Source organism: Colias croceus, chromosome Z (assembly GCF_905220415.1).
Source record: "Colias croceus chromosome Z, ilColCroc2.1".
NCBI classification, from domain to species: Eukaryota; Metazoa; Arthropoda; class Insecta; order Lepidoptera; family Pieridae; genus Colias; species Colias croceus.
The window spans coordinates 17187299-17200864 of NC_059568.1; the positions used below are offsets into that span (position 1 = coordinate 17187299).

General features: G+C 36.4%; 1 protein-coding gene across 1 annotated transcript; it reads left to right on the plus strand.

Annotated features, from left to right (window-relative positions):
• Positions 1–2084: 2084 nt before the first annotated feature.
• LOC123705433 (proton-coupled amino acid transporter-like protein CG1139) lies at positions 2085–12726 on the plus strand. The gene is made up of 8 exons (XM_045654192.1): positions 2085–2206; positions 2275–2332; positions 6639–6789; positions 6871–7077; positions 11011–11286; positions 11394–11572; positions 11659–11834; positions 12485–12726. Exons 1-8 carry the CDS (start codon positions 2158–2160, stop codon positions 12724–12726), a joined length of 1338 nt encoding a protein of 445 aa, XP_045510148.1. The 5' UTR covers positions 2085–2157.
• The last annotated feature ends 840 nt before the right edge of the window (positions 12727–13566 follow it).

The window sequence follows — 13566 nt, forward strand, 5'->3', positions numbered from 1 at the left end:
TCAAAATTTCCAGGGTGTGGCTATCCTCTCGCTCCCATATCTCCTCTTCTTTCACAGACTTTCAACCCTTTCCTTTCCACCCCTAGTAAATGGCAGAACCGATTTTGATGTAAACCATATCTAATTGTACCTACATGTACATTGTACACGTCATATCCTGTCGTTTGATGCTCCATTTGGTTTATTTATACCCACTGTCGCCCCTAAAGTGCCCTAAATGTAATAAACGGATGAACCGATTTAGATAAAATATGACTAATTGTAATTCACACTTTGCCCTTTCATATGCCCCGCTTGAGTATATTATTTGACCACATTCGATTATTGTTCATTTCCACTTTTACCGCTGTAATCTAATAAATGGATTAACCGAATTGGATAAAAATATAACTAACTGTACTTCACCCGTTATGCACTTTCATTTGATATATTTGACAATATTCGTTTTTTTCATTCCTACTTTTACCCATATATAGGTATAATAAATGGATGAACCGATTTTGATTAAATATGTCTAATTATACTTTACACGTCATGCCCTTTCATTTGATATGTCACTTGAGTATATTTGACAAAATTCATTTTTTTATTACCACTTTTATACCTATATCAAATAAATGGATGAACCGATTTTGATTAAATATGTCTAATTATACTTTACACGTCATGCCCTTTCATTTGATATGTCACTTGAGTATATTTGACAAAATTCATTTTTTTATTACCACTTTTATACCTATATCAAATAAATGGATGAACCGATTTTGATAGAATTTGACTTATTGTTACTTTCATTTGGTCGTTCACTTTCATTTCACTTTTACCCCTATATACCTAGATATAATAAATGGATGAACCTATTTTGATACACTTTATCTAAGAACCAGCGTCTGAAAATATGCTGCTTAACAAAAAAAACCGCGTCAAATTCGGATTACCTGTTAGCGAGCTACGGTAGCACAAACATATATTATACACATATAGTTGTCAAACACTCATCACCCATCTTTTTGCGTCGGGAGTTAAAAATATAATAGGACATAATTTAAAGGACATTTTATGTATAAAATTTACCTAGAAAAAAACATAATTCTAATTTGACCCCTTCCCCCCTACTACTTCAGCTTACCCCACTCCCCCCCACCCTTGGGAACTTTCGATATGATCACCTGGACATTTATAGGAATAACTGTAACAGATAACTTATATCGTACACTGTACAGTGTACAATAAATAGAATGCCTTAGCAAATGTTCGCCGTGAATACTTAAATGGTCATAACTTTTTTGTTTACGAACCGATTGACATGAAATAAACACTAAATGTTAAATGAAGATTACTCCAATATATTAGTGAAAACCGCATCTAAATCGGATAAGCCGTTTCTGAGATTAGCGTGCACGAACATACAGACAAACAGACAAACAGACAAAAATTTTTTTAACTACAGTTTTGGGTTTGGGATCGATTTAGTAATAACACCTGCTAATTTTTTTTTCCATATTTTCATTGTACAGACACCGCTTTTCTAGAATTTTATTATATGTATTGATGATGATGATAAGCTTCTTGGTAATTGCTAATGTTCGACAATATGGGTATTGCTGTGGGTTGGCTTTGGGCACAGCTGTGGGGTATTGTGATTTGCTTGGTGTCTTGCATCTTTGTGTCTTTGGTTATAGTCAAATCTGTGGTCAAATCAGTATAAGTACATAGAATTTGTAAATGTTATGTATAAATTAAAAAATAAATATGTCTTATATCAAAGTTAATCATGTGAAAATATCATAAAAATTCAAATCAGGTTTGTCAATTTCATTTATAGAAACAATTTCAGTTTGATTGAGTGCCCATAACTTAATCTAAGGCCCATAATTATCGGCCCATAACTATGAATTTAAAAAAGAGAATCAGCTCCATTGGAAAAAAAATACTTAAGTATAAAAAGCATAATAAAAAGCTATAGACTTCTCAATGAAAATCACATGCAGAGCGTAGCGACTTGTTATATTTATCTGTGTAATTTGTAGGACAGTGTCAAACATACTTCACAATGTGTCTCGCTGTTATGAAAAGTCCTGTAGCACGATACACGTTCGAAGTGTACGATGTAAATGAAGCGTTCGGTGTCGGGCGGCGCAGAAACAAGAAGGCAGCATGTTCGTGTACGAGTTCATGGCCGGCATCGTGGACACCATCACGGGAGGTGCGAGCGCGGCGCGCCGGCTCCGTCCGCCGCCGCGCCGCGCTCCCTCACGCTCGCTCTGCTTTCAGGTGACGACGAGGAGGCCTACGACCCGCACCAGCACCGGAAAGTGGAGAAGCCCACCTCGTGAGCCCTTTTGTGTTATTTGATGCTCTTTCGGCCCGTGGCGTTCGCTTCCGCTCGAATCGAACAATCGTGGCAAAGAAATCTGTTGACTTTCACTGTGTACGTCGACAGCGCAGCGCAAAAAATAAAAAATAAAACGGCTATGTGCGAGCCAGCCTCGTGTACCGAGGCCGAGGGCTCCGAACAAACCTATTTTTTAGCAATATTTCCTTTATCCGTACTATAAGACATTGTTTTAACCAAATTTCAAGACTCTGTATTCACTGGTATTACCTTGTTGGTTTTGCTTTTGATACCCTTGCAAGTTGCAATTAGTTGCGAGTTTCAGAATAAGCGGCTTAAATATTATTAGACCGGACTCTCAGTGGAGTTTCGTTTGCAAAAATAGCGGACCTAAATCTGACTTCTGATATATTATATTGTATAGATCCCAGACATCCTATAGACAGATGTTGCCAACCAGTTTTGTGGTCCCCCTCCCCCCACCTCGGTAATTAAATATGGCATACAAAGAAAAAAATAAAAATTTCCAAAACATGCCGTGTGTGGTATCACTTGAAAAAGCTTATTGAGTAGATCACGAATATATAGCATACTATAACATTTCTTACACTTTCTCTAAGATTTTTTAGAAAATTTACGAAAATGCTCCATTTTTGAGTTAACTTTAAACCACTATAGATTGAAAACTCATGAATATATTTTTTAAATTATTATTTTAAATAATTAACAATAGTCCATTGTTTACGATTCAATAGTTCGTACAGTGAAATAGTTGCATGGGAGAGTGGGGGGAGAATTCAAAGATGGCGAGTATATTTTCAAGTTTATGCCAGAAATAAAGGCCTAATACAAAAATATCGGTGTCAGGGCTTAGAATAATTATCTCTGCACTGTCGTTGTGTTTGACAGAATGAAAAATATGGCAGAACATTCTTGAATCAGCCTCTGTGTGATTAGATTTCAAATCGATAACTTCAGTGAAAGTTGTGCCTTGCAATTTAAAACATTTTGTGGGGTCATCAAATCCACCACATACATATAGCTCACTTATATAATATTACGAACTATTGAATCGTAAACAATAGACTATTGTTAATTATTTAAAATAATAATTTAAAAAATATATTCATGAGTTTTCAATCTATAGTGGTTTAAAGTTAACTCAAAAATGGAGCATTTTCGTAAATTTTCTAAAAAATCTTAGAGAAAGTGTAAGAAATATTATAGTATGCTATATATTCGTGATCTACTCAATAAGTTCTTTCATTTGATACCACACACGACCTGTTTTGGAAATTTTTATTTTTTTCTTTGTATGCCATATTTAATTACCGGGGTGGGGGGAGGCGGACCACAAAACTGGTTGGCAACATCTGTCTATAGGATGTCTGGGATCTATACAATATATTATATCAGAAGTCAGATTTAGGTCCGCTATTTTTGCAAACGAACATCTCCTTGGAGCCTGCTCTATATAATAATGTAATTGCTATTTCTTCTAATTGCGTTGACTGCGTTGACATAGAAGTTTCATTTTATTACAGCTTAAAGAATAAAGGTGTTAATGCTTAAAGGTGGTGAGTTTTTGATGGGAATATCAATTTAACCCTTAGCTGGTATCGCTAAACTTGGCCAACTTAACTGGTATCGGGGGTAAAAAAGACCCCATGAGAAAATTAAAAAAAAAAAAAATGTTATAAAAACAGGTTTTTTACTTTTTAATACTCTTTTATTAATTAAGTAATTCTTAAAGTAAGCATTTAACGACAATATAGTGCTCTACAATGTAATTAACCATACTAAATTTTCAAATCAAATTATATCTTATTTTTAGTTTGATTTTAGTGAAGTTCACTTTGAGATCCATAAATTCTACAAAAACTAAAAATTAACATAAAAAATATTCTAACTATAGTTTTCTTATATAGTCTCATTAATAAAAAAATAAACTTTGATCAAAAAACATAGAAACCAAAAAAAATGACAACTTATATGTACCAGTAACAAATTCTTAGTAAAATTTCTAACATTTAGAGCATATGATCGCTGTTCACCAGAGGTATGACTAGCTGCTTCTTCTTTATCATCATCTCCTTCGCTGGTACTATCAGAACTTGAAGTTGAGGAGTCAGCTTCTAATACACTCTCTTCAGAACAAGTAGCTATCTCTGCTTCCCATAATCACTTATTTGTTCATCATCACTTACAGAAGCAGCTGGTCTGTTGAAGGCTTCCGGTTCATTTTATTCTTTTTCGTCATCTAATAATTCAGCTATTTGATCGTCAGTCAAAAAACTCTCCATAATGATCGTTTATAACTCAAAAATAAAGAAAATAATTTTAGAATAAATTCAGACAAACTTACACAAATGGTATCGGGGGTGATTTTTGACCCCAGCAGTGTACGTACCTCGGCCCCTTGTAACAGAAAAGTAACACTTGTATGTCGTCCGTCTCACGCCCGAGATGTTATGAGATTAGCTAGATGAACAAGAGTGTAAGTTATAACACTAAAAAGTTATGACCAAAATTTCGTTGCACTAAGGTGATTTTTGACCCCCGATACCAGCTAAGGGTTAATACATGTAAGTGTTCATAAGTAAAAAAGTTGTAAGTTTAAAATTTTTAATTTTATTTTTTTTTTCAAAAATCTAACTAAAAATTCATGTTTTTCGCCCTATACGTGGGCCACACTGAAAGTTTTGCGTAACTAATAAACAAAACAATTTATTTGTCCAATATTATATTTACTACTTTTTAAAGTATTCTCCGCTACATTTAAAACACTTTTTCATCCGTTCAAACCATTTCTGGAAACATGAGGATCATTGGTCCGAGGGTATGTTTTCTGCGTGCTGTTTGAAAGCAACCACGGCCTCTTCTGGCCTCGTAAATGTCGAACCACTCATTGAATCATAGATTTTTGGGAAAAGGAAGAAATCGCAAGGTGCTAGGTTAGGACTGCGTGCGGCATGAGTCACGTGCTCTATGTTTTCAGTAGCCAAAAATGACTTTGTTTTGTTCGCGGTGTGCGCCGAAGCACTGTCATGGTGCAACAAGATGCGACTTCTAGGTCGCTTTTCTCTTATTTTTTCTAAGACATTGGGCAAAAAAATAGTGGTGTTCCACTCGGCATTAACAGTCTTTTGTTACTCAAGTGGGATAGTGCAGACAGGATTCGTCTTAGAGAAAAATAATGCAATCATTTGTTTGCCAACCCTTCTCGCCTGCCTCTATTTGGTTGGTTTGCTGTCACTTTCAAACACCCACAAAGAATATTGGTGTTTTCTTTCTGGAATATAACCATATATACATATTTCATATCCTGTCACGATATTATACACGGCATTAGAATGTCCGTAATTGTACTTTAATAGCATTTCTTAACACCAATCTACTCGATGTCGTTTTTGTTCTGGAGTGAGTTTGGGAGCAATTCACCGGCAACCAATCTTCCTAACTTTGAAATGTTCATGTAAAATTTTCTGAATTTGTCTCATACCAATCCCCAAATGTCCTCGAATATCCTAATAAGTGATATGGCAATTTTCTTAAATTAGTCGTCTGATGGTAGCCATATTTTCCTCCGTGATCGCAGTTGAGGGTCGGCCTTCACGAATTTCATCATGAAGAGAAACACGGCCGCGATGAAATTCAGCATATCAATGCCTTACAGTGCTCAAATAAGGTGCTTCCCTCCCAAAAGTATTTTGAAGGCGAGCAGTGCAAGCTTTCGGAGAGAGCGAACTTTTAAAATCATCAAAAATCATCGCCCTAAAATTGTTTCGTGTTAGTTCCGTTTTTGCTACGGACAACGAACTTCAACTTGAGATAAAAAAAAATTGACACGAGCTTCCAGCCAAATTTTTTTTTCCTCAACTTATGAGACTTCATAGGTTAAAAAAATATAACATTCAAAATTCAAACATTTATGGGTGGCTAGAAACGCAAAACTTTTAGTGTGCACTAGGTATCAGTGTTATAAGAATGATGTTACCTTGTACCAAATTTTATGACTGTTTTCATGTTCATCTACACGGGAACCACCCTGTGGGTTTTGATTCTCTTGCGAATGTCGAAATATGCGAAAAATTTTAGCATTTACGGGTGTGCCGTGTGAGTGTGTGTGACGTTTGATTTTTTCACAGCATCAAGGGACCGTAGAGATCCTATATGGGTTCCGTTCTTTCCTTATGAGGTTCGGAACCCTAAAAATTAACGTTGCCATGTTAATTTAACAGGATTTACTTTAACTTAAAATCACTCTTGTCGCCGAAGTGACGGGATGGCCATCTGTCGGCAGGTACGCGGACACGATGATTCACCTGCTAAAGGGCAGCATCGGGGCCGGCGTGCTGGCCATGCCCAGCGCCGTGAGCCGCGTGGGTGTGTTCACGGCCATCGTGGGGATGTCGGTCATCGCCTCGTTTGCCGCTTACTGCATGCAGCTGCTCGTGAGACACGCATTTCGAGAGTTTTTGATGTTTATTTTTCCGAATGTTGGACGCGTCGCCGCAAGTAACCGTTTGGAACAGATCGCAGCGCAGTACAGGCTGTGCAAGAAGTGGCGGCGCGGCTACATCGCGTACCCCAAGTCCATGTGGCTGGCGCTGCAAGACGGGCCGCCGTGCCTGCGCTGGGCATCCGGCCTGCTCTACTACTTCGTAGACGTGGTGCTCATCCTGTGGCAGCTCGGAATCTGCTGCATCTACTGCGTCTTCGTGGCGGAAAATGTCAAACAGGTGCATGTGTATGCAACTAACTAAATATTGTACAGTACAGTATATTGTATTGTACAGTTTAATTTAGGTAATTTGTCCTTTCTTATAAAGCCTAGTCTAACCTACCTATTTTTTAAAATGCGATGTTCCATTTGATTTTTATGATATTTAAAAATGGGGAATAACAAAACGAGTGACTGAAAATAAAGTGAAAATAATACAAGACGTAATTTTGTCACTCAAACAATTAATATTAGGTCGCTCAAATATTATGAAGCTGCTCATTTTGTATTTTATATAACGCAAATTAATGTTTGTTAGTTGCTGATCTATTAATTTTTCATCGCTCGCAGTCAGTCGCTCACTTATGCCCGGTTCCTATAATTGAAAAACGATCCGTTTTAGTTACGAATAGTAGTATAATTAACCAAGCGTAAGCGAAAATCGTTCCTATAAAAAACGTCTCGTCAAGCAACTTACCGACAGCTTCCTACTGACGGATGGGAGGGTTACTATTAACGAACGGTAATCATAATGTATGGAGAAGACAGTTTATCGCCACAATATACAGATACATACAGTAAGGAAACTTCATACAAAATGTTCGAAATGGCTCCCCCCCCCATCAAGCGTGTTTACGAGGGTATTGAGGGGGATCGATAGCAGCGGGTGACACATCCACAGATTTTGACTAACAAAGATACATAGTATAGAAAAAAGTTTAAAGTGATGTCATTTCACATTAAATAAATATCGATTGTTTCAGTTTGTAGCCCTTTCAATAAATATATTTGTAAATACCTACCATATCTGACTACAAGTTAAAAAGAGACTATTTTTAATTTCTATAGATATGGCAGTATGAGTTTTAAATTATGTTGACATATTTTCTACCAAAATGATAGCTACAAATAGTACCTATTAGGAGTCCAGTCTGTTTAAAGATCGCATCTATTTTTTACGCAATCTAGAAGAGCACGAAAATATAAAAAAAGGAAACCTTAAAAAAATCTTGTTTAAATTTATGTGCATAATTACGTAAATATTAGGGAAGAAAAAGATAGATATTATAATTATTGTATTTTTATCGATACGTGGCGATAGGCGAAGATAGTGGGCGCGAAAGAGTATACCTATATTATAGAGAAGGAGTGGATTTTTTTGCGACCCTGGATTCTCACGAATTTCAATTGAGATTTCGACTTGATAAAGAATCTGTTGAACAAGTAATTCTTGAAATTTATCCAGACGTACGAATAAAAGGAGCCAGGTTAGTTTAAAGGAGGCATTTATATTATACCAATCACGTCTAACCTTATTACTTAATTTATGTTGTCATTTCAGGAATCATGGGATATCTCCATAACATCAATTACTGTTGACGCTGAGGCTTTAGGCACAATGTCGATATCAGTGGCAGACCTATTTCCCTTGGTCACGGCATCACGCGTGAACGGGTGGACCGATTTCGATAATTCTTTTTTTATAATATTCCTTGAAGTACGAGGATGGTCCTTATGGAAAGAAAACATAAACATGTACCAAGGGCGAAGCCGGGGCGTATAGTATATATATGTCTATGTTTGCAATGTAGAAATAATTTTTTTAAACATTGTATTGTAAATAATAAAAAATAAATAAAAGTATATAATAAAATGGAATAAAAGTTTTATTTCTTTATAACAGTTTAATTTTACATAGTAATATGTAACTACATAATATATGCCAAAGAACTGTCCTGTGATTCTTACGCGACAACCCTCCATCGATTATCATCTTCCATATTATATTCCTTAACGCTGTAATAGGCTCTCTGAACTAATACATTTTTTTACAGCACTAAAAAATTCTTTTTCTACCGTGTGTTAGAGTAGATACATTGCTCAATAATATACAAAAATTAATTAGTTATTGTGTGTTCAGTATTGCAATTATTTCTTCATAATATTTGTCCATTGCCCAATTCAGATCGAGTCGTCCATCATCCTTATTATGTTTGAATTTTTTGGCTGAAAATAAAAAAGTTTTCCTGGTATTTGACCACTTTTTGCATTAAATGTGTTGGTCAACGAAGTCCAACATTCATCCTTTAATTTATTCGTAGAAGCATTAGTCTTCTTACTGGTTATAATTGAGCAACCTCGTCTTTACTCATAGCCTTCTTCGATTTCTGGTTGTTTAAAGTCGAGCCAATTTAATAGGCAACATTTGACATCTATCAATTTTATCTTCGAAGAGAGGTAACCTGCTTAAAAACATCGATTAAAGTGTATTAATCGATACGGATTTGAAACATTTGTCAATCGAATTTATTAATTTACTAGCTTCCGCCCGCGACTCCGTCCGCGCGGAAAAATTAAGAAAAATTAAGATTTTTTTTTCTACGTATTTTTCCGGGATAAAAAGTATCCTATTTTATGCCCAGGATAATAAGGTATAATTATACCAAGTTTCATCGAAATCGAACCGTTAGTTTTCACGTGATGCCTGAACATACAGACAGACAGACAGACAGACAGACAGACAAAAAATTTTTTAATCACATATTTGGGCTTGGTATCCATCCAGTAGCACCCCCTGCTATTTATTTTTTCAATATTTTCAATGTACAGAATTGACCCTTCTACAGATTTATTATACACTAGCTTCCGCCCGCGACTCCGTTCGCGCGGATGTCGGTCTTCGCGTGGATGGTTTATTTCTCCATTTTGAGTACCTCTGACAATAACATCTTATAAATATCTATTGGACCCAATTCCCAAATACGGCTAGGCCTATAATAATACGCAACGTGTGTTCGCGGTTCTGCGGAACAACGTCTATGGATAAAACTGAAAAATTAAGTTTAATTTTTTCTACGTATTTTTCCAGGGTAAAAAGTATCCTATTTTACGCCAAGGATAATAAGGTATAATTATACCAAGTTTCATCGAAATCGAACCGCTAGTTTTCACGTGATGCCTTCACATACAGACAGACAGACAGACAGACAGACAGACAGACAGACAGACAGACAGACAGACAAAAATTTTTTTAATCACATATTTGGGCTTGGTATCGATCTAGTAACACCCCCTGGTATTTATTTTTTCAATATTTTCAATGTACAGAATTGACCCTTCTACAGATTTATTATAATATGTATAGATGATGATTTTTATTCACAAGTAATCAATGCATTCGATTCTAGATGTCAGATTTCGATTTTTAGAGTAACGTCTCTAGTATTTAAAAAGAAAAAAGGTTTATTGACACACAATTGTAGCGACGTCAGTCTGTACTTCAATTCAGAAATTGTTTATTATGTTTAGGATGGTTTATCAGTAAAATGAAATCTTAAAATTACTTATATCGGTCATTATTATTATAAATATGTACTTAATCGTAATTGAAAAAAGTTAAGCAAATGTGCAGTTCTAACAAAACGAAATATCATGTTATTATATGTCGTCGTTACTAGGTTATGTTCTAACGTTGTTGAATTTTGTTGAACTGTCAAATGTTGCCTATTAAAATGGCTCTACTATAATAGTATTAGTTCTTTATTAATAAGAAACTTTGTACTTGAAGTTCGGCTGTATATTTAACTTATTTTGTCCTGAATTTTGTGTTATTTTAATTTCAATTTGGCTTATAACGAAACGAACATCTGTGAGTGAAGAGGGCTCGGTATTTTTAAGACCAACGGATGTCCGTCGACAGCACGTCAGGAAATGAAATTGTGGAACGGTATTTACGACTCGTAGTTAGTTCTAGAAAAACGGATAGTAGCTTTGATACTATGACGATCCGTTGAATATAGGAACCGGGCATTAGTAATTCTGTTACCCCAATTAATTATTTTTGATAACTAAAACTTTAATTTACAGTCACTCGTTTAAATACTACCCTTTAAAAATCGCGTATCATGTATAAAATTCTTAAAAAAATGTAATTTATTATTACCTACTTCAGGTGTTCGATTTCTATGGAGAAGAAATGTCGTTGAGAATGCACCTGTGCTTCCTACTGCCGCCGTTGACACTGCTAGGCCTGGTGAAGGACCTCAAGCTGATGACGCCGCTGTCCACCGTCTCCAACGCCGTCACCATGCTCGGCTTTATACTCGTCTTCTTTTATCTCATAGAAGACGATGTCGCGTTAGACGATGAAAAGTTAAATATGAAGAATTTTGCAGACATACCTGTATTTATAGGAATTGCCTTATTCGCACTAGAAGCCGTCGGCGTCGTTAGTACTTTTCTTCATGTATATAATATTATATATCTCAGATGAGCTGCGTCGATCGTGGCCGGGTAAGCGTGTAACCCACCTTCTGACGAGACGTCCGCCGGCAGGTGCTCGCGCTGGAGTACAACATGGAGGAGCCGAAACGCTTCGTGGGGCTGTGCGGGCTGTTCAACGTGGGCATGGTCGTCATAGTGACGCTGTACCTCACCATGGGAGTTTTCGGCTACCTCAAGTATGGCGACGACATTGCGCCTTCTATCACTCTCAACCTTCCGCAAGAACAAAAGTACGCGCAAATACAATAATTATCGTGAATCAATTTATAGAAAATACTAATGTTTATAACGAACCTATCTTTTTTTTTCATTTCAGGAAAGCACAAGCTGCTAAAATAACATTTGCTCTAGCAATTTTTCTCTCATTTCCTTTACAAAATTTTGTCGCTTATAGCATTCTATGGAGAAAAATAAAAAAAAAATTGACTCTATCGTCTAAAAGCACGTGGTTCTTCGATTACGCCTTAAGACTTTTATTAGTATTTATACCATGTAAGTAAGTAAAGAGTAGTCATATGAAAAAATCATATGTCTATGTATAATTGTATGTTACCGACAATAATTATAATTATTATCATTCAGGTTCATTCTATACAATATACCTAGTCATATTATAATATAGAATACCCGGGGCATTGTGGCAATGTATGAAATACTATGTATTATTGTACCATAACATACTTTACCGTCCTTACCTACCTATAAATAATTCCTAAGGATTGTATAGAGTACCTCCCGTTCCACCGCCAATGTGTGCAATAAACTGATCTTGATCTATATTATATTTTATGAGTGGGAAGTAATTCCCACACACAGGTTGGTGTTTTTTATTACTGTCCCCGTACGATTGTAAACACCCTTTATGTATAATATGACTCGCGAGATAATTATTAGCGAGTAGTGAGTAGCACTAGCAGTACAGGGGTATGGCAGTGGGTATACGGGTAATTGAAATTAAAGTATTTGTAAAGTGATAGAGATTGCAGTATTATAAGTTCTGCACTTCCCGGTTCGTGTCCTACATCATTATGGTATTTAAAAGTCACCTAGTCTGGATTGTCACCTAGTCAGGAAAGCATAATATTATAATGATAACTAGCTGGTGCAGCGAGTAGCGTGCATCACATGACGATTGCGCGCAGGGCTGCTGGCGCTGCTGGTGCCGCACCTGGGACCGTTCATCGCGCTGTTCGGCGCCTTCTGTCTGTCGCTGCTGGCCGTCGTGTTCCCGGGCATCATGGACGCTTGCATCTGGTACCCGGGCGAGTACGGCCTGTGCCACTACCGCCTCGTGCGAGACGTCCTCATTGTCTTCGTCGGAATGGTTTGCCTCGTCTCCGGCTGCTACTCGTCGATCATCGAAATCGTCGAAGCGACCGAATAATTATTATTGACCACTGTACTTCATACATTAATTAAAAATAGATGCTATTGAATAGTTTTTCTTAGTTATATTAAGAGCCTTCATACTTTGCATAATAATTATCAATCTACACATAATATTATGTTGTATAATAAAAACAGAAATGGACTGGTCCATTGATATTAACCCTAGCTCACTAAACATATTTCGGTGTTACTTTGACACTAAACATTCGACTCACAGACGAACAAATTAAAATGAATGTATTTTATTTATTTGTTATATTTAAGTGAAATAATGAACAACATAGCCAAGTTAGATATCTAAATCTTGTTATATGAAATAAGAAGGTCTCTTTTCCAATCTTTGCAGTCATTACATGTAGGAATTGTGTGCTCGCCGCAAATTGCCTTTCTACATGAGTGGCATGAGTTTTAAGTCATTCTGCGTTTTTTATATGGATAAAATCGGCATATTTTGCGTTTATTTGTCCGTCCTTGAGACGTACTAGGAAAAACATCATCGATTTTTAGAATATCTTTTATGTATGTTTTGATAATTTTTCTCAAAGTTGGTGTATTGTACCGCTCCTGAAACCATGGTTTCGTTAGGCCATATGCCATTTTTTGAATGAAAGTTCTTAGTTTTAATGGTTCTAGACGCAGCCTCACCACGTCAGATACATAAATGACATATTAACCATGCAAAAATTTAGAATATTATTAAATATAGCCTAAGGCCACATACTGGTCTTCGGATTGTTGAGCACATTTGGTCGACTGAGTCGACTACGCCTTTGGTGCTATTATAGCTGGTGGCGGCCTTCTGGCTGCGTGCTGGTATCCTCATCAGAGTCTAATA